This window comes from Apteryx mantelli, chromosome 5 (genome assembly GCF_036417845.1).
Source record: "Apteryx mantelli isolate bAptMan1 chromosome 5, bAptMan1.hap1, whole genome shotgun sequence".
Lineage (NCBI taxonomy): Eukaryota > Metazoa > Chordata > Aves > Apterygiformes > Apterygidae > Apteryx > Apteryx mantelli.
In genome coordinates this window covers 53,568,638-53,590,352 of record NC_089982.1, presented here as the reverse complement: position 1 = coordinate 53,590,352, position 21,715 = coordinate 53,568,638, and the positions used below count along the sequence as shown (strand labels likewise).

The window sequence follows — 21,715 nt, the reverse complement described above, 5'->3', positions numbered from 1 at the left end:
AGAGAACATTTCTGTATTACAATATATAATTGGGATATCATCAGAATATTTTCAGCACCTGTTTCCCCTTATAGAAGTTTTGTTCTGCTCTTGATCCTAGCAGGCCTAGAAGAGGGTTTCTTTTTCTTTATGTTTTATTTAACTTTCAGAAGAAGGTAACTAGAAAAACTTCACAGTACTCTGAATAAAAATGAAATTACTCTTTTTAAACACAGTCTGTGCCAGATAATAGAAGGCAAGCAGAAAGTCTTTCGCTTACCAGAGAGATTTCACAAAGCAGGAATTCTTCAATGTCAGAACATCTGTCAGATGAGAAGGCACAGCTTTTTAACAAGATGCAAATGTTGCAGGGTAAAAAGCAAAAAATGGACAAATTATTAGGAGAACTTCATACACTTCGTGACCAGCATCTAAATAACTCCTCCTGTAAGTAAATATAAACAGAATTGTATATTTTTAAGAATGTAACTTGCAACTGATTGATAAATTAGTACTAACTATAGCAGATGATAAAGCTGTGCTAGGGCAATATTGTGTAACTTTTTTAATAATATATGTTTCCTCCTTAACAGAGAAGTTATATATACTTTACTTTCCTCCTCTACAGATACAGATAACAAATGTTTTCTCTGATAGCACTTTAGTTTATATCACTATTAAAGTTGCTGATGTGAGGCTGTGAGACTAGAATTTTTGTTTGTTTTTCTTCAAGGCTTGTCTGTGACAAAGCTTACTTGTGGGTCATACCATAAGCACTTGAAATTGAGAACTTTCTGTATTTTATCACAGTACATCCATATCTATGTAGTCTGAAGTTCAGGTGTTAATAGCTCCACAATAGGGTGGGGCCAGCTTTTCCATTGTCAAAGGACTTTCTCTTCTGTTAGCCACAGGCATTTGAATTGTAGACTAGACCAGAGGAACTTAGCTGTCTGTCCAGACTAGATTTTTGGCCTGTTCCTTAGATGACTTTTCCTTCCCTCAAAGCCTCCATGTGGGACTATCAACTGTTCTCATTTTCTCTTTCTGGAAATGTATTTGTACTGGTGAAGCTTTTTCCCCTACTGCTAGAATACTTTGGTTAATACTAAGAAATGAGACACCTGAAGCATACTCCTTAGGATGGGTCTACTATTTTACTATGATTTAACAGCCATCAATTATGTTACTATACCCTGTTCTTCTTACCTGTAGTTAACACATGTATATAATGTGCATGCATTTGGATATGATTTCATGTAGCTGGAAAAAGCAAACTTATGTCAAATCTCAGGGCTGTGTTCTAAAGCATATAGGTGCAAGAGCTTAGCACAGGAAAAGTTGCCAGGATTTTTTTTTTTGTCACATTGAAATGTTAAATTTCAACAAAAGCAATTCAGCCATAAATAAACTCCTAAAATAACTCTTTAGGCAGATTCACAGCATGAAAATTTCCATTTCTGAAGTTTGATAAAGCTCAAAAGAGCTGACAAAAGTCTTGTTTATGGAAGTTAGCTATTTATTGTCTGCCTTTTGGCATTACATGTCACAAAACTTAAACAGAAGTGTGTGTTTTTTGTTTGTTTTTTATGAAAAAGACATTACCTGCTGATTTATATGTGGGCAGTATTTTCTGTAGCTACATTTTAATGTCATTCATGTAAGTGAGTTTCTGCAAGCTGTTCTTAATCAGATATATTTCTTCTGTGTAGTTTTTCCTGCATCAGGTTCTCCTCAGAATGGTATTGATCAAAGAAGTACAACTTCAGCTGCTTCTGCTCCTGTAGGCATAGTAACTGTTGTCAATGGTGAATCAAACAGCTTGGCATCATCTGCTCCCTATCCTCCTGATTGCCTGGCTTCTCAGAATGAGAGTGAAGAGGATGACAATCTAAACCCAACCGAAAAGCTCCAGTAAAAGTTCTTTAATTTTTTTCTGTAGCGTGCTTTAGTGGTTTTGAGTATTAATTTTTTTAGTAAGCTCTCTGTCTTAACGAACTGCTTTGTATTTTAATCTACTTAATTTAGTATTATGTTCTACTAAATGGTTTAAGACAGTAAAATGGGTTCAGAGCTTCAGGCATAAGGTTCTTACATGGAAAATGACAGTTTTCAGGGATTATAGATGACATATACGTTTCAACTTATATAGATGCAATTAATAGAACAAAACATATAGCATGTTCTTTTTCCTCCTCAGGAAACTAAATGAAGTTCGTAAGAGGTTGAATGAGCTGCGTGAGTTAGTTCACTACTATGAACAAGCATCTGATATGATGACGGATGCTGTGAATGAAAACACTAAGGAAGAGGAAGAAACAGAAGAATCTGAAAGTGATTCTGAACATGAGGATCCACAGCCTGTTACAAATATTAGGTTATATTATTTTTTGTCATCCTAAATTTTTGTAGCTAAGTTGTCACAGGTTTCCTGAAGCAATAAATTATTTCAGTCAACCAGAGGTAACTTAATACTGTGATTATGTTAACTTTCCAAAATTTTAATTTGAAGTAGCTTTCTTATACAGATGGTTAGTTATAGTCTTGGTCTTGTTCTTGGTAATTTATTTGTACAACAAATGTAGATTACCTTGGACATTTAGAAAATCATTATAAAGGACTTTGAAATCTAAGTGCTTTAGATTTAAGCACTGAACTGTGTATAGAACTCCATTACAAAGTTAACAGGTTTAGGCTAGAGAACTGGAATGAAAGAGATTTCAGTTTAGATAAGCGTGCTGAGGTGTAGTTTTTTAACAAGACCACTGTGTGCATTGATGATCTTCACTGCACAGAAATGAGTTATAATTTTGCTGTGAATCATACAGAGCTTTTGTAACATAGACATACACCTTGAATGCCTTTTGTAAATTGATATTGTTTGTAGAGCTAGCAGGGAAATAATCCATAGTTGCTTCTGAGTGATGAAAAATATTGGAGTATATTGAGAAATTCTGAATGTCTGGACTAACTTTCAAGGGAACTTTATAAGGTGTTGTTTTTTATAAAGGATTAAAAAGACATTTCCATAGCAGCCAGTTCAAATATTTTTAAAATAAAAGGGCTGAAGTAAGACTCTGTCGGTATCGCTTCTTAAAAGGTTGACATCAGTAATGTATTTTACCCTAGAAACCCTCAAGGAATCAGTAGTTGGAGTGAAATGAATAGCAACTCAAACATACAATGCAGAACTAATAACAGAGATGGAAGACATCTTAATACTGACTGTGAAATAAATAACCGGTCTGCTGCTAATGTAAGGACTCTCAAAATATCTTCAGCTCTAGGTATGTTCTAAAATCTTATAATAATTTCAAGTATTAATGCATATGCTAATAATTCTGATAGCCACACAAAATCTGGGAGAACTGTGTCTGACAAGCAAAATGTTCAAGAGTCTAAACATTATGCTGATATTTCTCTGAAGTCCAATAATTGCAGATGGCACGATTGATTAATGGACTTTAGCAAGTTGTGTTGTGTGTCATTGGTATTGTTTGTTTTTTGCTTTTTTTGCTTGTTCTTCCCCTCTAGACTGTCATAATAGGGAGGATGACAAAGGTGTTGACCTACCGCAAGGTCAAGATGATGAAGCTGAAGAAGATAGAGCTAGTGAAGATTCTGTATCTAGCCACAGAAGCAGCCTGGGGGATGCTGCTGGAGATGCTGAGTTTGAGCAGAAGATCAGTAGACTTATAGCTGCAAAACAGAAACTTAGACAACTACAAAACCTTGCTGCTATGGTGCAGGTATTCTATAAATATAAATCTGTGTACAAAAATGTAACATTTATTCATTATTACATGTATAAATTTTAATAGGGGAAAAACTCTGCTTAATCTAATATTTAAAATGCTCTTTTTAAGAGTGGGAAGGGGGGATACTGTTTGATTTGTCTGAAGTTGAGGCTGATGCTTTTGAAGTTCAAATCTTGAATTTTCATAAGGGTTACTGACTTAAGAATGACCTTAATACTTAAACTCAACACTGAATTACCAATATTTTCCTAATAAGCCTAATATTTTTCAAACATTCTTGATCTATGTTTTTATTTTTTGCTTATAATGAATATTCATCGGTTCTAGTTTTGGAAACCTAGGTTCTGTAATGTTTGTTTCCATCAGTGAAGAAAATAGTTTTTAAGTTTTCCATAAGATTCTTGAGGGCCAGCTATGAACTGACAGTGTTTTTTATTTAGAATGTCTCACACTAGTTTTCATGATGTTTCTAAATAACATCTTTTCTTGAATTTGATGTCCTCACAGAAAGCATCTGTGTAATTTAGTGTCTGCATGTTGAGTACATATGGATACCACAGAAATGAAAAGTTCGTATGCAAGAACTCTCAAATCAATCTCAATTAAAATGTGTGCTTGGGTAGTAGCTACAGTATAAGCACTATATAGTTACTTCACAATTATACTACTATCAAAAATTTCTTGGCATCTGGGTCAGACTTGATACGTAGGATCACTGTGAAGATGCTATCTGTACAATATTATAAATGAAAAAATAGAGATGATGCAAATGCTCTTTTTTATTTCCTTCAATTCATGGTATGTCTTCCATCTTCGTTCACATTTACTAGGTTAGTGGCTTTACATAATCAGTAGTAGTTCTGTGGGTATATATAGCTCTGCCATACATCCCCACTGATGATGGTCTCTCCCCTTCAGGGGGTTCTATATTAAAAAAGATCGTTTGGGAAAACGACACAAGCAGCAGCTACAGCTTTAATGTTTTCAGATTAAGTGGAGAATTTAAAATATAAAACCACCAAAACCAAGAAAAGTGTAGTATGGAACCATGTGGAAGACTGTCTTAAACTTAACTTGACTTTCAAGAGTAGTTTTGTTTCTATTTTAAGCTGTTAATGTTTTTTTTTAACTTCCATGACTACAGTAACTAAACAGTCTTGTTGCTCACCTTATAGTCTCATTCTATTCCGCTTTTCTTTTCTCTTCCTCCTTTCTTTTTTGTCATGCTTCTGTTTCTATCCATTCAGTTATAGGTATAAAATAGTTTAAGTGGTTCATGCTCCCAGAATGAGAGAGAAGTTATTTGTTTATACTGGAATTTTCAATAGGGTAAACTCTCTAACTTCAAATTAATCTCATGATGACTTCTTGCCTTATAATCTGAACTAAAGATAAAGCTCTTCAGACTGTGTAGTTTTGAAAAATGATTTTAATTTGAGAAACTAAACTGGTTAAGTTCTGTGTACCAATCTGAGAATATTCTGACTGCCCTTCTTTTCAGGATGATGATCTGGAACCTCAAGCATCAATTGCCGACGCATCTAATATGGGTGACTTGTTTTTGGGCAACATGGAGGAGACAAAGCAACAACCAAACAATGCCCGAGCTGGTACCAGCAAGCTACAAAAAGATGTAGGACTGAATGAAAAAACAAGGTATGCTTTTATTCAAGGATATTAAAATCATGACTTTATGAAACTTCTTGCCAGGTAATACGCAAATAACTTTTACAGAGAGAAGTTTTATGAAGCTAAGCTACAGCAGCAGCAACGGGAACTTAAACAGTTACAAGAAGAAAGAAGAAAACTGATTGAAATTCAGGAAAAAATTCAGGCATTACAGAAAGCTTGTCCTGACCTTCAAGTAGGTAGAATGTATTTCTTTGCTGCCTTAAGCTGTTGAGCAGTAGGACATCAAGTATCTTTCATACCAGTTGTTTTTGGCTATTTTTTTGTTGTTTTTGTTTAAGTATAAAAATTGATGTTTAAAATGTACAGTTGGTAATTCTTATCTTACATATTGTAAGATGCTGGATTTCTAAGGCTGGACAAGAACTCTGATTATCTAGTCTGTGTTCCTCTCCAAGTCTTTGCTCGAAGATTTCTGTACCAAGCTCATAGTTCTAGTGTAGTATGTCCTCAGAAGTCGCATGGTCTTGGTTTAAACTCTTCAAGGATGGAGAACTGTCTGTCTTATTTTTAGCTTGGAAATTTTTTTGTCTATATCTGTAGTCATTGCATTTAAACTCTTGATATTAATCATTGGCTATCTGGATTTCTTTCCAGAAATATGCATTTGAGGATCTTGTTGAGTAACATGCTAGCTTGAAAGATCCTGGTTATTTGCCTTATAACTATCTAGACATATTTTTCAGAATGTGCTCTCATCCAAAGGCTGTTTCTTCAAAATTGTACTGATAGCATGATTATGGAAAATGTCATTATAAAATAAAATGTTACACTTAAGAGAAACTCTTTCTCTCTCTCTCTCTCTCTCTCTCACTCTCACTCTCTCACCCACACCCACACACTCACTCACTCTCTTACTTTTTTTTTTTCTTTTAATGCTGCCCTTCAGTAGTCCTTTGCTTAATGGCACAAAAAGGCTTTTCTTTTCTTTTTTTCTGCTTTTTCCTCTGTTACTCGTGAACCTTGTATTGTCAGTGACTTATCTAAGAAAACTTCTTCAGGGTTTGGTCTTTCAAAACAGTATCATGTCTTGTAAGCATGACAAACACTTTGTATTCAGAATGACAGTGCTGTGCAGTATTGTTCTTTGTAGTCTTTGAAGGCAAATTTATATTATGAAGTGAGCTGTTAACAGCCAATAGTGTGCATCTATAGCATTATATAATACTATCTTATAAAAATAGGCACTGTTGATTCCTGCCTAAGCTCTGAAATAAGTATTTAACATTAATTAGAAAATCCCTTCTTGCTGAATACTAATTCTGCTGTTTCAAGAAGCCTGAAATGTGTTGGGCATTAACAGTACATAGGTTTTTAGAAAGTTACTCTACTTTACTTTGCCTTTCTGCTTTCTCTTTCAGTTGTCAACTAGTTTTGGTAACTGCCCAGCAAATAGACAGATTTCACCAGCAACTTCAACTCCAGCCATGAATGAGTGTAACGCAGCTGCCAAGCCTTTACTTGAACTTGATGAATCTGTACCAGTCGGCCATGAGGTATTTCATACTTGAGATTTTCTGTGACTTAGAAAAGGCTTACAGAGGAAAAAAGTTCTAGATAACTTACAAAATACTAAAAAAAAGTGCTTTTAGGGGGAGTGGAATAGTAGCCATTTCAACATAATGTGTATAATTTTTGTTTTATTTCTGGGAAGAAATATTGAGCTGAACTGGCAAGAATGCTGTGCCCAAAAACAGAAGTTGTTGTCAAATGTGAAAGCTAAATGAATTTTGAATTTGTACAGTAGACATTTGACTGCATTCTGGAGGCAAATTATCCATAAAGAAAATGATAGCATTATTTGAAATGTAGTATATGTTCTTTATATAGATGACTTTTATGTATCTTCCTTTCCTCGTTTTTCCCCCAAATTCACAAGTTTTAAGTAATGATCTGAATATTACTTAGTCCTTCTGAAAATTATGGTACCATTTATAGAGGTGGAAAAAGATGTGAAGAAAAGCTTCCTGTTTAGACCAGACATCAGAAACAAATCAAAAATATTTGAAAATAATTTTTATTTAAATCAACTTTCTCTGTGAGCTGCGTCAGCATTCTCTAAAATTCTGTGTTGTAGCTTTGGTGAGGCTGATTGCCCAATGCCTCTATTATTGTCATTAAAAGCCAAATCTTTCTTTTCACAGAAGAGGATTTCAGAACTTTGGCTTCTTCAAATAAGCATTATAGGATAAATTATCTGAATTTTTTTCTGCTAAAAATAAATTGTCTCTAAAATAAATGTGCTGATGCATATTGATAACATTCTAGAAACAGCTTGGATTATTAATTATCAAAATGTGGATATTGGTTTTTTGTTGGAAAGCTTCTTAGCTGCATCACCACCAACTAGTTCACTTAACTTCATGCTTCAGTACATTGTCGCTTGTCTTTTCTTTAACATCTGCATTTTCCCGTCTGGTTCACTTATACAATTCCTGTTATGTGTTATGCTATTATGTTGCACCTCTTACGCTGTTGTAAAAAGTATCTTACCATTTGTGCTTTCACTGTGTTTAAAGTAGATAAGGACTCTTCCTGCTTATCTCTTTCCGTTTAGGTGCTCTTCTTTGTAACCCATGGCTTCCTTAAGTCTGTACAAACATATACTGCAATCTGAAGTTTCTGCAGATTGCAGAAATGCTTGCCTTTTTTTCTTGTATCCTGTACTTCGTTATCAGTGAAGCAGTTTGCACTGTTTCCAGATTTCTCCAGAGAATATTCTGTCTTGCTACTTAGAGCTGACTAATAATGCATAAGATGTTTAATAAATAGTGTTGAGTGAAACATGCATTCCTTTTCATATAAAAACTTCTGTCCTGTAATTGCTTAGATCTTAAATTATTTGGGATAGATACCAAATACTGTGTGTATTTACGGCTTGCTGCAGTGTGGCTTCAATTACAGTATGATACCAATGCCTGAACAAAAATTTATCAATGTGGTATCAAATGTTGAAACTTTACCATGTATTAGTTCAGATTTTTTCTTTATACTCTAATACTTTCCATTCTACTGCAAATAGTTATGGTCGGAGATGAGAAGACATGAGATTTTAAGAGAAGAGTTGCGACAGAGAAGAAAGCAGCTTGAAGCTTTAATGGCTGAACATCAGAGGAGGAGAGAGCTGGCAGAAACAATATCTACTGTTGCTGCATCTGTTAAAAGCGAGGGATCAGATGCTCAGTGTACTCCACAGCAGAGTAGGACAGAAAAGTAAGAACATGAGTCACTGTGGGTGCTTCTGTGTTTAGTACAATGTTAGTCTTAGAGCATTTTCCTGTTTTCATAAGAGCACTGAATGAGATGAGATATAATAGTAAATTAGTTTCTCAACTTCTAAAGTGACCGTTAATTGACAGTTTGCCAGTTGTATAGTTTTAGCCGACATATTTAGTCTCCCTGTTCTGTAGATGGTGAAAATTATATAAGGAGGAAGGAATGCGTGGAAAAGGTCAAATGTTCAAAGCAGACTATTGTTCCCTCATCTCTACAGCATTTATAACAATAGTAAGGTAATAAAGAAAAGACTTATTGAAAATTAACTGTCCTGCTATCAGAAATATACCAGTTTCATTTTTGCATTGGTGAGATGATGTTAATCAAGCTGCTGGTTTTGGTGCAGCTTGATTAATTGAAGATAGGCTGATTGTTTAGTATTCTGATTTAAAAATAAAAAGAACTGTCGCACCCCTTTAAACACCCCTTTTTGTCTTAAATGTTCACTAGGACAATGGCAACCTGGGGAGGTTCTACCCAGTGTGCACTGGATGAGGAGGATGGAGTTGAAGATGGTTATCTCTCTGATGGACTTGGTCAGGCAGAAGAAGAGGAAGAAGATGAAGGATCAATTTCTAATGACAGTTTCTCTATTTATCCCAATAACTACATACCAGAAAGTACATTTTGTGTTAAAGAAAACAAGGATAGGTTAGTTGCATTACTACTTGGCCTGATGCCAGTCAGTAAATTTGAAGGGGGTGGAGGAAGAAGCATTGTGTTAAGTAGAAAACTGTTACAGCAGAATGAGATTTCTTTCTGCTTGCTAGTGAGCTGTGTCCAGTAGCGCTTTCTTGTCAGTCTCTGTACCTGTGTGTAACTAATCTAGATGTGTGTAACTAATCTAGATTTTCTTCTGTTTTCAGCCACATTAAATGTTGTTTGCCATTGAGCTCTGTGGTTGGGTTATCGTAGCTCCTTATGTTCCCACGTTGTTTTAGTCGGCTTAGCAGAAGATGACTTGTCAGAAGTTTTTGCCATAATGTTGAGCAGTTTTGTTTTGTTTTTGTTAATCAGTAATTCGGAGAATTAAAGACTAACCCTGAAATTTTTGCTCTGCATTTGTTGGCTTTGACAGCATTGAAAAATACTTCTTTTTAGTTATTTTTTTAATTAACATACATATTTTAACTCTTGCTTACCTGATTGATTTCCTTATTGATCTTTGTGTGACTTAGCAAGATGCCATGTTAAAAGTAATATATATTCTCTCAATTATCTCCATTTTTTTGATACCCAAAATTATTTTAGTGGATACTAATGTATGTGGTCTTCAGTTCCTTTGTCCATTAATTTTCATTGTATTGTGTTGATGGCTTTCATTGAGTACATATCAAAAATCAGTATTGGGCAATCCTGAGAACAAGAGCCAGAAGCATCTTTACCAGTTCTTTTTTAAAAATGGGTGTATTTGTTAGTTTCTTTTTTTTTCAGGATATTGTTGGGTTGACAAACTCATGTTGGTGGTTGGCTAGTACACTGAAATGGCCTGAGCCAAGTGAGTTGTTGACATTTAACTGAAATGTCGTTTAAATAATTGAAAGATCATAAGACTGAAAGTTTAAAATGTTAGCTTTTGTCCTTGTTCTTCTTTTTTATTTTCCCCCAGGTGGAAGAATTGCCGTCCTCTTTCAGCAGATGGAAATTACCGTCCACTGTCTAAGACGAGGCAACAGCAAAACATTAGTATGCGACGGCAAGAAAACCTTCGGTGGGTGTCTGAACTTTCATATGTGGAGGAAAAGGAACAATGGCAAGAGCAGATCAACCAGTTGAAGAAACAACTTGAACTTAGTGTCAGCATTTGTCAAACTTTGATGCAGGATCAGCAGGTAGATATGAAGAACAGTTATTTTTTGTTTACTACCTTTGTCTTTTTTTATTCTAAATCTTTCCAGCAAGAACTTTTTTTTTTTGTGGTTGGGTCATCGGCATGTATTTTCTTTTTACAGACCCTGTCTTGTCTACTACAGACTTTGCTTACAGGCCCTTACAGTATGATGCCCAGTAATGTTGCATCTCCACAAGTACATCTCATTATGCATCAATTAAACCAGTGTTATACTCAGCTGACTTGGCAGCAGAATAACGTTCAGAGGTTTGTTGTCTGTATTAATATTAGATTGTGTAATTTGAAATGTTTCAGTAACAGAGAACATGGTTACACGAATGATAGATTAGCTAGTGGTTAAATGTTCTACTAAACTTCTGGGTTGGTTTTGAACTTGGAATTCTATACAACCTTGGGGAGCTTTCCCTCTTCCTCCCCCCCTTTTTTTTTTTTTTTTTTAAATCAATTACCACTTTGAAACCTTTCAGAAAGTTTCTTGGTCTTGAGTAAAGAGAGCCAAGTGTTGGGATGTCTACCAAAAGGCTCTTCATATAGTTTCATGTGACTTTTTTGGTATAGACTTGCCTTCCTTGAATACTGCTTTTGTGCCTTTATTATTTGCCTGACTACCTGGCAAGATTCCTGATTGCAATGATTATGGAAAGATGGTGGAAAAATTCTTTGTCCTTTCTTAGTCTTGTTAGTTAGTAAGAATTTACGCTTACCCATCCTCCATTGGATGTACTTTCTACCTTCTGAACTATTTAATATATATAAAATATATAAATCTCTCTATATATTATATATAGATTATAGTTTAGAAGGTAGAAAGTACATTATTTATATATGTATATATTTTTAATAGTCAATGCATTGTTTGTAAGTTCAAGCTTTTTATCCCTGTTTTGTCCTTTGGTAAATATTATATAGTTATTGACATCTTCTGTTTTAAAGCAATTTTTATGCCACTTGCAAATATCTTGCATCTGAGGTTGTTCCTACTGAATTTTCCTTTTTAAGCTGCTGTTTTTTTAAGTTGATCTTAAAACTGTTCCTGTTTGTCACTTAGGATTATATAAGAATTGCTTCCTGTCCTGTGGAGTTCTTTTTTTTTTCTTTTTTTTTTGACTAGCTGATTCAAGAAGCAGTTGTTTACACACAGCAACTGAAAACTTAGCTTGTGCATCTTAACTTGTGATGTTTACCTGGGGCAGGTGGAATCTCAGATTACTAAATTAAATTATTCACAGCTTTCCTTTAGTGTGTCATAGCCGCTGTGAGTACCTTGATTGACTGACTAACTAAGTCTAATATTAGACTTACTGTTGAGTCAAAATTTCAGTTCATAAACATTTCACGTTAATACGGTTAAGCTCTATGTTAATGAGATTGTTTTCTAGCATGCTGTTGTCTTTCCATGGTGCCAATATTCTCCTGTTTATCTTATTTCTATTAAGTTGTTTTCTTGTGTCACTTTAAGTTTTGAGGCAGTTCTGCCTCCACCCCCACCCTGGGTGCTTATTTCTCCTTGTTTTCAAGGTTGAAGCAAATGTTGAATGATCTTATGCACCAGCAAGAAGAGCAGCAGTGTCAAGAGAAGCCATCAAAAAAGGAGAGAGGCAGTAGTGCACCACCACCTCCATCTCCTACTGTTTTTTGTCCCTTCAGCTTTCCTCCACAACCTGTGAACCTGCTTAACATACCAGGGTTTACTAATTTTTCTTCCTTTGCTCCAGGTAAGTGTTAGTACAAGTGTGAAAAGTGATACAAATTTCAAAAATTTCTGTTAAGTGGCTTAATGTTAGTGGGACTTAGTGATTTTTTTCCTCTACTTCATTTCTTAAACCAAAACAAATGCTGAAGTTTTGAAATACCTGCAAATAGCAATGTGTTACTAATTTTTGTTCTTACTAGAGCTATAGAGTAACTGTTGACTTGGATACAATGTTCCTAATCTCATTACCAAACTTGTATTATACCAAATCTACTTTTACTGTTGAATTTGAAATGGAAAAATTTGTAGGTTTTATTGTATCCTTAAGAGAATATGATTCCTTGTTAAAGTTGTCTTAAACAATAACATATTTCAGCCTTTTCAGGGAAACTGGGAAATCAGCATAGACATAGCTTATAGCTTTCAGATTCTCAGGTCTTCTCTTTTAGAATGTTTTAAATTATACAGGAGCTGTACAGAGGACTATTTATATTCAGTTTCTTGCTGCTGTAAAGATTCTAAAATTTAAGTGTTATGTCATCTGTGGCTGTATGAATACTTGTTCTGTTGGAATTTTCTTGGCAGTTTCATTGTAGTTGAAGTACTGATAAAATCTTCATGCAGGAAAAACTGTGTGTGTTTTTACCTTTACTTGTAAGAGGTTTTTATTGGGATTTCAAGAAATACTTTCTTCTGTCCTCTGATTGAATTGCAGTGGCATGCGTAGTAGCCAGTGATTTTTCTGAAACCCATGTTTCAGATAAATTCTCATTATTGCAGCACTTTCAAGATGGCAACCGTTTTTTGATAATTTTCCCTCCATTTCTTCATTTTTTTTCAAAATTTTGTGGTGCCACAATGAGGCAAATGAGGCAATACCTTCTGATTCTCTCATTTACTTTGTAGGTATTAACTACAATTCAGTGTTTCCTTCTGGTTTTGGAGATTTTGCACACAACATTTCCTCACACAGTGAGCAGCAGCAGCAACATCCTGTAAATCATAATGCTTCTGGGAAAACTGAGTACATGGCATTCCCCAAACCTTTTGAAAGCAGTTCCTCTAATGGTGCAGTAAAACAAAGGTATTTAATGTCACAGTGCAACTTTTTTTTATTGACTCTTTGCTCATTTTTCCTGTTTTTGGAGAAGGCTGGGGAGTTCATCATTCTTACAGGGATTTTTATCTTTAAGGTAAATAATTGAATTCCAAGATGAGCTTTAATTCTGCAGTTTCATGGATTTTGTAATTTTTTTTAACCATTTGAAGCATACACTTTTCTGTATGTTAACTCAAATGTCCTTTCATAAAAATTTAAGGTTGAATGTAGAGCTTGAGTGATTTTATGATAGAATTTATAATTGGAGGAAGATGTTTTTCACTTTTTTGAAGCTGAGCTGTCATGTCTAGAGAATGTTTGTTCTTGTGCTACGGTAGATTCTAATGAAGAATGCATTGTTTTAGGAGTGTTCTGTCCTATAATGCTGTTTAAGTACAATAATAGGTACATAAATATGTTCAGGTTGAAATCAGTGAGTAATGTGAATTTCTTCAGATGCCTTCAGTTTCCATTCGGAAGGTTTCTCTGTTTTTGGTGTCAGTGTTCATTTGATCATTAAATAACTAGGGCAGATGGCTTGCATTATGGATGAAGCTATTTACTTGCCTGGTAACGCTCACTGTTTCTACCCAAGAGACTAGGTTATAATATATTGTGTTATTTCTGTATTTCTCGCAGAAGGAGTCATAGACAACCTGAAGAGGAAATGGAAAACAGATCAGTTTGGCTTAATGACAGCCAGGAAGGAAAAAAAGATGATCAGTCTTACCTGAAAGCAGGTTTTGCAGTTTCAGTACAAAACACTGCTTCTAGTCATAAAAATCAGTCTGATATGAGCAGGAGAAGAGAGTTTGATGAGGAGTCTTTGGAGAGTTTTAGTAGCATGCCTGATCCAGTAGACCCAACTACTGTGACAAAAACATTTAAATCTAGAAAAGCATCAGCTCAAGCAAGCTTGGCATCAAGAGATAAAACACCCAAATCGAAGAATAAGAGGAAGAGTTCTTCTCAACTAAAAGGCAGAATTAAAAGTACTGGTAGGTTCTAAAGTAATTTTAGATGCCGGGGCAAACTCAACTTTAATTACAATTTTTGTTCTGGAGAACTTACTCCCCATAAATGGTACCTTTAACAATAACTTTTATTTCAAGAACTTTTCATTGAAGTGTGAATTCATTTCACCTAACACAAGTACACAAATTTTTTTGAGTATTACAGTGTTTAAAAAAAAAAAGTGTAAATGATTTGGGCATCATGATTGAATGGATAGTGGATGCAGATTTGTTAAGACATGGAACAAACTGCCAAGAGAATCTTTTCATTATGTCTTCCTGTTGAAATTGGATGACTTACTGAAGGATATGTTTCAGTAAAATATAGAATTAGCTTAATATAGTGGCTGACTGGGGAGAGAGGGACAGGACTAGCTAGCATGCATGATACTGTTGCAGTCACTGAGGATTTAATGATGCCATATGGCATCAGTGTACAGAGGGAAATTTTTGGCTAGGAAACATCATTGATGTTTTGCATCTTTGAGGTGGCCCCTGAACCCTAACCCTTTCTCTCTCCCATAAGGTTATGAAAGTGCAAGTGCTTCTAGTATGTGCAAACCCTGCAAAAGCAGTAAAAGCAAACACTCGGAAGAGGTTGTTCACACAAAGGTGTTCAGCAAAAGAAATCGAGAACAGTTGGAAAAAATAATTAAATACAGTAGATCTACAGAAATGTCTTCAGGTATTTTTTTTTTCTGAATTTCAGTAACTATTTTTTTGTTATGTGGATTTCTTTGTGTAAAGGACCTCCACAGTTAGTTGCCAGTATACTATTTAAAAGCAGTGTATTATGACAAGACAGAACACATTATTTTATGATGCAGGTTTTACTTTTATTTCCTAAGGGTGCTATAAACATTAAAAACTAATTATTGGCTGTTGATTGCTGTTCAGTGTTTTCTGTAGATTAGATACTTGATTAAAATAATTTAGAAACTGAAACTATTACAGTATAACAAAGAACAACCTAGCCAACCAAAGATCTCACTTGTTCATCGATTTATGGAAAAGGGTAACTGTGCAACAAATCAAACTTTGTTTAGCATTTAGTGCTGTTAAATTCCAACATTTGAACTACAACTTGTACTGCATGCATGTTTTCTTTCTGTTCACACTTAAAGGAGCTCTGTTAAATCTTATGACATCGTATAGAAAACCCTTACGTTTTTACCATCTGCACTGCTTTTCTTGCATCTAGATCATAAAAATAGTCTCTTCTGCGTCATTAGGTTCTGCTGGTACCTTTTTGTTTGAAAGATGCAGATAATTTAGTCATTGTAGCATGATGTACAGCTCTGTCAGTATAGTTATGTCCACACTAAAAGCTGTATTTACTGGTGTTTGTATCAAAATTCTACCAGTTAAGTTCTCACAATAAGCAGCTTTGATGTCGTTTGGATGATTAAGCAGTTTTCCTCCTGCTGTTTTGTATAGACCCTGTCTTTATTTCTGGTGCACGTTTTTGTGTTTATCACTGTCTATCCCCACTTTCCTACAGCGCATGCTAGGAGAATTCTGCAGCAGTCTAACAGAAATGCATGCACTGAAGTGCCAGGTAATGCATTCACTGCTTAGCTTCAATAGTGTCCTATTACTTACTTTCTTTTCCTCTTTGCTTTGGTCCTGTAACTCAGACTGTTTCTCAGGAGTCCAATGAATTAGCTTACCACATACTAACTAGTACTATTGCAGTACCTTCTCTATAAACAAAGCAAGAGAAGTTATTTGTAATTTGCATTATATGCAGCAATGCAAACTGCTTTGAACTGCAATTGTGGATAACATGTTGATCATGTTCCTTGTTAATTGCAATAACGAATAGAAGATACCCATGTAGACTGTACACCAAAATAAAACTAGTTTCAGTAGGCATTTTAGGGATATTTAAAAGCTATTGTTACATTTTAGTAATTGTGGCAAGAGGAGCGATTTCTGGTAGCTTTTTATGGGTTGACAAAGCTTGCATCTGTTTAAAAATTTTGAACTAATAACTGCAGATAATCAAATTGCAAATTAACATTTGCTGTATTGCTTACAACTTCATAACTAACAAGTATGCTTACATTAGGCTAAACTGAGTTTTTCAAATTTAACTTTTTTCCATTCAACACTTGCCAAAGTGTGTATATAATAATTAAACTGTTTTGACATGGGTGTAATCCTTAATTTTCAAAGGGAAGGAGACTTATTAAGCATCACGTTGTCTCCTTATATATATATACTGAGCTTAAGGGTAACAGGTTTGTGTGTATGAGAATGTAGATTTATGTTTGTGGCGGGTGTGTGTGGAGGAGTGGCTTTCTTGATTTCAGTCTAGAACTTCTATTCTTTGTCTTGCTTGTGTTGCAAAAGTATGAAATATTTGTAGTATATAGGCTTGAGACCTTTGGCCATCTTGTCTGAAGCATTCAGTATTCATTAATGCTGAATATCTGCTCTGAAAGTAACGTTCTGAAGTGTGCAGTATTCTCTTTAATAAATAATGCTTTTTAAAGATGTCCTTCAGAACTGTAAGAAAAAAAACCCTGACTCATATGAATGCTTGATGTTTTGTTTTGTTTGTGTAAAGAATTAAGTATGTTTAAATTTTTGTTGCCTTCAGGAAATAAGTAAACTTTAAAACTGCAGCTAATATAATAGAATCTACACTGATTGAGGTTCAATTTGCATATGCAATAGGCAGTTCTTTTTCAACTAGGTGCATGTTAAGGACTTAAGTACTCACTGGCTTCTTTCCTTTTCCTACAGAAACTGGTAGCGATTTTTCTATGTTTGAAGCTTTGCGGGACACAATTTATTCTGAAGTAGCTACTCTTATTTCTCAAAATGAGTCTCGTCCTCATTTTCTCATTGAACTTTTCCATGAGCTTCAGCTGCTAAATACAGATTACCTAAGGCAAAGGGCACTGTATGCGTTGCAGGTATGTGCAAAAATTAGAATCTTGTATATGAATCAAACAAATCTTTGATTCTTTTTTACAGTGTAGGTTTACTATCTTTTCCAGGATATAGTGACCAGGCATTTATCTGAGACTCGTGAAAAACGGAAATGCGCAAAATCACTGAATTCTGCCACATGGATGGCATCAAATTCTGAACTCACTCCCAGTGAAAGCCTTGCTTCTACAGATGATGTAGGTTTTTATTTCAAATTCAGAAACTAGTTTACTGTGTCAGCTTCTATTTTTTGGTGTATATGCATGCACTGAACTATTTGCACTAGTGATTGAATTTTTCTGAAATCCATATTAGCTTACAGAGACTTTTCTGAAAGCATGTAAGAACATCTTTCTTCAAAAATAATTAAACGTTACAGGATTCTTTACACTGGAAATCGGTGACAAGGTAAGAACAGAACTTGGAAAACAGTAGAAAGGGCATAAATCTAAAACTGTTATTCAAAAATAGCCAAAATCTTCCTGTGAGTAAGGTCAGGGCATGTACTCATCACCAGATTCCCAAGGAATTCTTGCTGTTTTTCATTTAAGAGATCACTGATGCCTCTGCACACTTTTGTATGTATTTATAGTTGAAGTATTTGAAAAAAATGATGATAGAATCGCCTGGTTGGTTTACATCCTGAAAGTAAGATTGTTCTGCAGTCAGGCAGCATGGGGACAAGGCTGGAAACCACAGTATGTGGCTGAACAGAATTGTTGGCTTGTTGACATGTCTGTGAGAGGATGGTGCATTCCCGCATTATATGCAATTGTTCGGGTTTTTTAGGAAACTTTTGAGAAGAACTTACCTACAGGAGCATGTCAAAATTATGAACAAAATGATGCAGATAATGGGAGTACCATGTCTACATCTTCAAATTTTGAACCTTTTGCCACTGATGACCTTGGTAAGAATGATGTAATTTATAATATTGTAAGTATTGCTCCCTCACTTTCTCTTCTAAAATACCAGCAACTGGCTACACTTAAATAGTATGCTAGGCTTTGATTTCAGTGTGTGACCACATGTTCTGTAATATAACACTTGGAGCAATTAGCCACTTCTGCAACACTTTGACTTGGTCAAAGTGTGTAATAAATGGAATTCTAGTCGAGTTTTAATGTTTTAAATTTCAAAACCTGTGGCTATGAATACATTGTTATTATTGTTTACTTGTCTTACTCATTTTAAAATTTTTATTTAGATTAAAAGATATTTTTATTCTAAATATAGGCAACACAGTGATTCACTTAGATCAAGCTTTGGCTAGGATGAGGGAATATGAGCGTATGAAAATTGAAGCTGAAAGTACCCTTGACTCTGAGGGCTGCTCTACTAATTTTCAGGGTGCTTCTGCTGCTAAATTAGAAGGTATGCACATATATACATATTTTGCTTAGTTTTAGAAAATAATCAGTCTAAATATCAAGAATCATTTAATTGGCTGACTTGCTATCCTCTTCATTTATGTTGAAAACTTAAAGTTTCATAGGCTCTTAACACAGTGAAGTAAATGTGGGTTTTTTTGTTTTTCTTTAAAGAAAGAAGAACATTCATATTTTGAAATTTAACATTACTATTAAAGAAATATCAATGACTTGAGTATGTTTCCCTGCCCCCTTCTCTCACAAGGTCCAAATACCAGTGAAAGTCTCTGTGGGCCACAGTCAAGTGAAGTTTCTGCTGTTCCATGTCCTCGTATAGATACTCAGCAGCTTGACCGGCAGATTAAAGCAATTATGAAAGAGGTCATTCCTTTTCTGAAGGTAAGAACTCTTTTCAGTAAAGTGTGAACTAGGAGAATAAGAGGAGAATATACATCCTTGCATAGAAGAATGTTTATACTGAATTAGTGGAAAAAGCAATAGCTTTTTCATATTGAAGGTGTAATAAGTAGCTTTCAAATGTAATACTTTGTCTAATGTATTCTAAAACAAGCTTTTTTTACTCACACTTTTGTGTACCTGCATAGATATATTTCTGTCCTTGAAAGGTAGGACCAAAATACTGGATTTGATTTTTTGATGAGTTTGTAAATGAAAAGGTATACATTCTGCAAACTTTAAGCCTTTATTCTTATGATGTCAGTACAATCAAATATCTTTCAAGTTCCCATTTTATTTAAAACTGATAACCCACATCTTAGCTACAGCTGCCATGTATGTTAGATTGCAAATATTGCTGAGGATGTAGTAAGGGTTAAATTTTCCAGTAGCAGAAGGATTTAATAGGAGAAAGGAGTAGTGAATCTAGATTGCATAGAATTAATGAGTGTAGACTTTGTGAAGCATAGAGGCATCTTTGTTTGGAGCTGACCAAATCAAATAGAAATGTTTGAAAATGTTAATGAATGTACTTCTGAAATATTTGCTTCCTTTTAGCAAGGACAGCTGAGATAATTTTAATGAAAACTGTTACATAGTATGTAACTTGAGATATTTTTGAAGAATAGCTCAGTATGTTGTTGATTTTTAGCATTATTTTTTTCCTATTTACAAATATCTGTAACGCAGATGTGAGCTTGTGAACTTCTATGAATGGGGGGGAGAAATGCATTTTTTCTAGGAGGAGAAATATTCACACCTCATATTGTATGCATGGTTAATGAAGAAAAAAGGTCAAGTTGTAAGATGTTTGTCATCTCCCTGTACCCCTTTCATACCCAGTATATAAGCTTAGGTTTGTATAACAAGGTATTCTGTTGACACTTTCAAATACTGTATATATTGTTGACATGCCACAGTTTTGGTGTCTGAAGACTTGCCGTTTGCTTGCAATTCTGAAAAGCTTTAAAACTGTAGATATCTTAACATATTTGGTAATATATTTGAATACACAGCTACAACACATGAAGATTCTTAGCTTGTCCAAACATTAAAAGGTGGCATGTGCTAATGTATTAGAAAAGTGAGACAAAGCTTTGTGTGCCTTGAAGGATCAGTAGTTAAATAAGTATGAGATCTGCCATAATTGTGTTCTACTTAGTTTGTTTCATGAGGTGGGTTAGAACCCAAGTGAGTTGTTCCTGGGGTGCTTTTCCTTCATTGCACAGGTGATGTGTGTGTGTGTTGTTGTTTTTTTTTTATTATTATAAATGCATTCCAATACTTCAGATAATGGCTAATGCTTTTTTTAAGTGGTAACTAATTAAATTTATAATATTCCTTTAGGAACACATGGATGAAATATGCTCTTCTCAATTACTGATATCAGTAAGACGTATGGTCTTGACTCTTACACAACAAAATGATGAAAGTAAAGAATTTGTCAAGTTCTTTCATAAGCAACTTGGCAGTATACTGCAGGTTAGTAGGTTTTTTTTTTAGTGTTGTTTTGCAACACTGTATTACAATTTGGGTTATTGGCAACAGGCAAGCTAGCTTCCCTCAAGTTGTATTTTACAACTTCAATGCTGTAGCTACTTTTCTCCTTCAGCTTTGGTATGGTGTAATGAGCATTACCTTGTTTCCTAAAGTCAAAGCTTTACCATGCGCAGAACTTTCTTCCATTGCTGCCAGATAATGAGGTGTGTTTAAAAATACTGAGCTTCACATACTGTATGTGTTGGTCCTTGGAAGTGGACATGTTTGCACATGTAAATTTTTAATAATTTAACTAGAAGTTTAAAGAAGTCTTCTGTGGTTGTCTTCAAGCAGACCTCTGGTGAAAGTCTGTGTGGACATCTTGTGCAAGTTACTAAAAACAGGTTACTTTTTTGGGGTACAAATATGGAGTTTAAATCATTAATCTGTTAAGTTCTTTTATGACTATAGATTCTATTTAAAGTATGATTAAGACACTAAACTGTGTGTGTATATATATAAAATATATAAAAAACCTGCTGTTTATTATATACTTTAATCTTGAGATTTATTAGAAATATGACAAGTACTTGGTCTTTGAACTTTTAGAGCCTTTTCCAAAACCTAAAGAATTATTTCTTTTCACAGGATTCACTGGCAAAATTTGCTGGTAGAAAATTAAAAGATTGTGGGGAGGATCTTCTTGTGGAGATCTCTGAAGTATTATTTAATGAATTAGCTTTTTTTAAACTGATGCAAGACTTGGACAACAACAGTATTTCTGTAAAACAGAGATGTAAAAGAAAAATAGAAACAACTGAAGTGATACAGTCTAATCCGAAAGAGGTTTGTTTAATTACACTTTTTGAAAAATTTAGTTTTTCTGATTTTCCTAAGTATGTGTCTTAAATTTTTTTTAATTACTTCATTTTATACATTGTATACATGTTTTTTCACCATACACAGATAGCAGTTAGTGCTATACCTGTGTTATCGTAGTATTTTGATTATGTAGAAACATGAACTGGTTAGTTTTCCTCAATAGTTGAGGTGTCCTTTACTTTTAAAGATGTCTAATTGCATAGATTTTTTGTCTATATTTCAGAATTAT

The 21,715-nt window shown here is 34.5% G+C and overlaps 1 protein-coding gene across 11 annotated transcripts in view; it reads left to right on the top strand.

The window, feature by feature from the left end:
* The window catches only part of PCM1 (pericentriolar material 1), a 43,641-nt gene that overhangs the window by 13,290 nt on the left and 8,636 nt on the right, over window positions 1-21,715 (top strand). For 6 of the 11 annotated variants that reach the window (XM_067298000.1, XM_067297998.1, XM_067298004.1 and 3 more), the window contains 24 exons: window positions 216-426; window positions 1,692-1,893; window positions 2,180-2,356; window positions 3,109-3,266; window positions 3,514-3,728; window positions 5,239-5,393; window positions 5,472-5,601; window positions 6,788-6,922; window positions 8,449-8,639; window positions 9,153-9,353; window positions 10,312-10,534; window positions 10,655-10,800; window positions 12,073-12,269; window positions 13,154-13,331; window positions 13,986-14,344; window positions 14,886-15,044; window positions 15,861-15,917; window positions 17,111-17,283; window positions 17,368-17,496; window positions 18,089-18,209; window positions 18,536-18,673; window positions 18,935-19,068; window positions 20,473-20,607; window positions 21,253-21,450. In XM_067298000.1, coding sequence (XP_067154101.1) covers window positions 216-426; window positions 1,692-1,893; window positions 2,180-2,356; window positions 3,109-3,266; window positions 3,514-3,728; window positions 5,239-5,393; window positions 5,472-5,601; window positions 6,788-6,922; window positions 8,449-8,639; window positions 9,153-9,353; window positions 10,312-10,534; window positions 10,655-10,800; window positions 12,073-12,269; window positions 13,154-13,331; window positions 13,986-14,344; window positions 14,886-15,044; window positions 15,861-15,917; window positions 17,111-17,283; window positions 17,368-17,496; window positions 18,089-18,209; window positions 18,536-18,673; window positions 18,935-19,068; window positions 20,473-20,607; window positions 21,253-21,450 — 4,122 coding nt within the window. The remainder of the gene's footprint in view (window positions 1-215; window positions 427-1,691; window positions 1,894-2,179; window positions 2,357-3,108; window positions 3,267-3,513; window positions 3,729-5,238; window positions 5,394-5,471; window positions 5,602-6,787; window positions 6,923-8,448; window positions 8,640-9,152; window positions 9,354-10,311; window positions 10,535-10,654; window positions 10,801-12,072; window positions 12,270-13,153; window positions 13,332-13,985; window positions 14,345-14,885; window positions 15,045-15,860; window positions 15,918-17,110; window positions 17,284-17,367; window positions 17,497-18,088; window positions 18,210-18,535; window positions 18,674-18,934; window positions 19,069-20,472; window positions 20,608-21,252; window positions 21,451-21,715) is intronic. The other 5 variants (XM_067298002.1, XM_067298008.1, XM_067297999.1 and 2 more) reach the window with 2 other exon arrangements.